This window comes from Eubalaena glacialis, chromosome 8 (genome assembly GCF_028564815.1).
Source record: "Eubalaena glacialis isolate mEubGla1 chromosome 8, mEubGla1.1.hap2.+ XY, whole genome shotgun sequence".
Classification (NCBI taxonomy): Eukaryota; Metazoa; Chordata; class Mammalia; order Artiodactyla; family Balaenidae; genus Eubalaena; species Eubalaena glacialis.
The window spans coordinates 9,803,515-9,807,863 of NC_083723.1; the positions used below are offsets into that span (position 1 = coordinate 9,803,515).

A 4,349-nucleotide genomic window follows, 5' to 3' on the forward strand; every position below is an offset into this window, starting at 1 on the left:
AAGGAGTACTGCTCCAACCTGGTCACAATCTTGAAGTTCCACCTTGTTTTTTCCCTGCCCAAGCCTACATCTTCAGTATTCCACTCACAGCTTGCCCTTGGGATACTCAATCAGCAACACTTAATTCTTGGATCAGGGAAGCAAAAAACAAGATACTCTTAAACAAACACAGCAACTGTTGTCTTAGAAGTAACGTGTTGCTGCTTAAAATGAAACCTACATCAATACCCTAATCCAAACAAGGACAGACAACAGTTGTTTAGTTTTTATTTCATAACCATAAACTTAACTTTGCAATTCAGCTAAACTTGGAGGGGAATAAGGAAAATATGGAACCCAAAGAAGTGCAATGAGAGCACAAAGATTATAGTATATTTTGAGCAGATGGGGATGAAGGGGTGCTCTCCTGAGCTACAGAAGGAATGGTCTGGTGGTTAAGATAAAACACAAGTCAAATTTATTATTAGATTTGTCCACAGTCAGCAATGGTGATCTTCTTGCTGGTCTTGCCATTCCTGGACCCAAAGCGCTCCATGGCTTCCACAATATTCATGCCCTCTTTCACCTTGCCAAAGACCACATGCTTGCCATCCAACCTGGAAACAGAAGAATAAACATTACTACCTGCGACCTGCAGGCAGTAATGAAATAAGAGAGAAATAAGCAGAGCCTGCATTGTGCATTGAGATAATAGTGTCCCACAGATCAATATAGCATACCCAAGCAAGAGAAGACCAGAAGAGTGGTTTATCCAGCTTTTAGTGCTAGCTAATGCCGACTAGTTAAATACTAGACACATTTTATCCTTTTACCTAAAAAAAAAAAAAGTGGTTAACACCAGATTACTTTAAGCCAGTCTAAAAAAGGTGGTCTCCAAGAGTCTCTAATCACTGTTAAGAATCCTAATTTTAGAATGGACCCCTAAAAAAGAGCCAACAAATCACATGCTAATTAGATGAAAGCACCACTCTTAAATTCAACTACTCAACAAAGTGCCCTGGTTTTGCTATCAGAGTATCTCACTTTCTATAGCGCACTATCTAAATTTGTGACTATTCATGCCCTTCTACTACTTTAGAGCAGGAAACAGCAGGGAAAGGTTGCCTTTGCTATGTTCTGCTCTTACCACTCAGTCTTGGCAGTGCAGATGAAAAACTGGGAACCGTTTGTGTTGGGGCCAGCATTTGCCATGGACAAGATGCCAGGACCCGTGTGCTTCAGGAGGAAATTCTCATCATCAAATTTCTCCCCATAGATGGACTTGCCACCAGTGCCATTATGGCGTGTGAAGTCACCACCCTGTGAACATAAAAGAGGAACCTGTCACTTCTGGCAACACAATTGGAAAACATGCCAAGTGTGCAAGGTTCAAACTTTAAAACTCAAGTTTAAACTAATTAGAAGGTTCAAATGGAACCAAAATGGTAGAATTAACATTTTAGTTCATATATGCACTTAAAAAAGAAAAAAGAACATTTGTTTATTACAGACCACAGCAATTTAGATGGCATGGTATCAGTGCAAAATTGTCAAATAGACAAACATAACAGAATATAAAGTATAAAAGTAGACTGGCACCAATGCAGACAGACCATATGTGCACATTCTGAAGTGTTCTGGCTCAATCCCAAATTAAGAGAACCCAAATCAGTATCAGTAAATTTCATACCTGGCACATAAATCCCGGAATTATTCTGTGAAAGCAGGAACCTTTATAACCAAAGCCTTTCTCCCCAGTGCTCAGAGCACGAAAGTTTTCTGTTAAAATAAAGTGTATATGTATATAGACACAACAGTTAAAATCAGAATACCTCTGTTAAACATTTAAAAAATAAATAAAACTAACCTGCTGTCTTTGGAACTTTGTCTGCAAACAGCTGTTAAGAGAAAATGACAGTTAATGAAAAACATCTGCTTACATATTTTGTTGCTTAGTACCCTTGCCTTTAGGGGCTTCTGAATCATAAATTCATTTTCTCACTAGAAGAGAATGCTTCTTCAGTAATTACTTTGAATCCCAAATAAGAACTGCTCCTGACAGCCTTAAGGTCCTGCGGGGTTGGGTTAGCAACATGACACCCAAAGACATGCCAAAAGTCCAGAACCAGGAATGACTCAAATAGTGTGAGGCTTCTAAAAAGTGACTTAAAACTTATATGTATGTATCACACCTACTTCTAAACAGATATATGGTCTCTCAAAGGCACATCACCTCCCCCAACTTCAGCTTGAACCTAAAGACAAGAACTTTCAAGAATAGCAAGTACTCCTGCACGATCAGGGAGTAAATAGCTGTAATTTTAGTCACTGGTAATGAAAATGCTACTACCTCCAATCTGTTAACATAGCTTTATGGATTGGATGAGCAGTCACTTCTTGGTTTCCAGGTCCCTTACCTAGTAGTGGGGTAAAAAATAAAGATTGGTTTCTAGAACAACTGCTTCGAACCTTTCCTGCATATATCAAACATTTTGGCTAAAAAAGCTTAAATACCGTAGAAAACGCAAGCCCTTGCATAAAGACAGTTTAAAGTACTTAATGAACTATTCCACAGACCTGTGACTTAAATCATCTACTGAAATCCCTGGATGTTTCTTAGAAGACTTGTTATTTAGCTTCTAAGTACTGTATATAAAACACACAGTCTCTTGTCAGTATTAACGTGTCTCCAACCCTTGTACTCGCTCGTTTCCCTTTCAGACCCTTACTAAAGTTAAAGCTGCAGTGGCAGTTCCACCTCCGTTCTCACCAAGGGATCCGTCAGAGCGCCTATCTCATTTCCATTAGGCCCTGTGGCTAACCTGAGACACACAAGCTACAAAGGGTTAGGCTCAGGCCAAGTTTCCACGTGGCCCCTGGCCAATTATCAGCTGACTTCAGATAAAGGTGGAGTATACATCTACTGGATGTAATATTTCTCCAGAGAGTTTTGACGTCAGGGCAAGTTTCCACATGGGCCCTGATCAATTCTCAGCTCTGACTACAGTGAGAGTGGGCTACAGACTGATCTGCATGGGGGGCTATCTAAGCTTGGACTAAGATCCTACAACCCGATCACTGGCGGCTCTTTGAGAAGTGGTAAAAGAGAATAAAACCACTTAGGGCTACACCCCAAGACCTACCATGTTGGGTTAACTGGAACGGAATCGCATTTACCGTTTGAAGAGCCCGCCGAGTTACTTAGCTACCCTGCTGTGATTACAAACCGATTAAGAAGTACCCATAACACGCCTGAACTAATTAGGAAACCACCGGAGAAAGCCTGCCGCGCTGCCGGTCTCGACTAGCCCGTTCTGCGCGGGGACGACCGGGAGGGGCCCGGGCGCCTCCCACCCGCCGTCACCGCAGCGGAAGGCGGGCCTCGGCGCCAGCGGAGGGAAGGCGGCCGGCACATTTCCGCTCGGGGTGGGGGCGGGGAGGGGCCTCTTTCTACATCAACCTCGCGATTTTAAAACACCCGGGGAAGCCCTCGAGCCGACCGACTCCGCACCCTTATAACCCACCCCTGAACTAGCAAGCGTCCTCCGACACAAGGGATGCGCTACTATCCCCACCGGCCCTGGCGCGCCCGGCGCGGGAAAAAGCACCCTTCAGGTGCGGCCGCCGCGTCGGCTCGAAGGAAGCGGCTTCCGAGTCCTCGAGGGCGGCCCCGGGAAAGTCGCGGCTGCCCGGGGCCGGCGCCCGCCTTCCGTTTGGGGCGTTGCCGACCCTCAGGGCCCAGCGGTCCCACGCGGCAGCCAACGGCTCGCGGCCCGAGCACGTGCGCGGCCGGAAGGGCGCGGCCGCGCCTCCCCCGCCCGCCCCGCCTTTGTCTGCCCGCCGCCCCCGGCCTCCCAAAATGGCCCCTCGTCAGGAAATGGCGCCGCGCCGCCCGCGTTCCTCAGGCGGGGTGCCCGCACCCAGCCCCTCGGCCTCCCCCCCCCGCCGCCCGCTCAGGCCCACCCGGCGCGCCACCGCCCGCCCCAACCTCGAAGGAGACGCGGCCCAAGGGCTCGCCGTCGACGGCGATGTCAAAGAACACGGTAGGGTTGACCATGGTTGGGCAGCGCGGGAACTTCCGGGGTGGCGGCGTCTGCAAAGCAACACGAGCCCCACCGCCCGCCTCTTTTATAGCCGGTTCAGGCCCCGCCCATGGCCGGTCGCGCGCCTCATCTCTGGCCAATCGCGACCGTGGGTCAGTCGAAGTGACGGTGTGGCTGGGCCTATGGGTGGAGATGGCGCCGGAGAGGCGGGACGGGAGACGCGCGTGCGCGCTGGCAGATGCAGGCAGGTTCCCGCCCGCCGGCTCGGTCTCCGCGTTGCGGCGTGGGGTCGCGTGCCCGCGACTGGTTTGGGGACGGGGCTTGGAG

At 48.6% G+C, this 4,349-nt stretch overlaps 1 protein-coding gene across 1 annotated transcript; it reads right to left on the minus strand.

The window, feature by feature from the left end:
• Positions 1-345: 345 nt before the first annotated feature.
• On the minus strand, positions 346-4,092 carry PPIA (peptidylprolyl isomerase A). Its single transcript, XM_061198369.1, has 5 exons — positions 3,968-4,092; positions 1,847-1,877; positions 1,670-1,758; positions 1,127-1,299; positions 346-596 (listed from the first exon to the last, which is right to left on the minus strand). The coding sequence occupies exons 1-5, from the start codon at positions 4,034-4,036 to the stop codon at positions 464-466; spliced, it is 495 nt and encodes a 164-aa protein (XP_061054352.1). The 5' UTR covers positions 4,037-4,092; the 3' UTR covers positions 346-463.
• Positions 4,093-4,349: the final 257 nt, after the last annotated feature.

Bases quoted from the DNA above. Each gene is read 5' to 3' on its own strand.
- PPIA (XM_061198369.1), bottom strand. From the start codon at position 4,036: ATGGTCAACCCTACCGTGTTCTTTGACATCGCCGTCGACGGCGAGCCC. The intron at 1,300-1,669 runs GTATGAAATTTA...TTATGTTCACAG, and splicing joins TTCCGGGATTTATGTGCCAG to GGTGGTGACTTCACACGCCA. The intron at 597-1,126 runs GTAAGAGCAGAA...TTCTGTTTCCAG, and splicing joins TGCACTGCCAAGACTGAGTG to GTTGGATGGCAAGCATGTGG.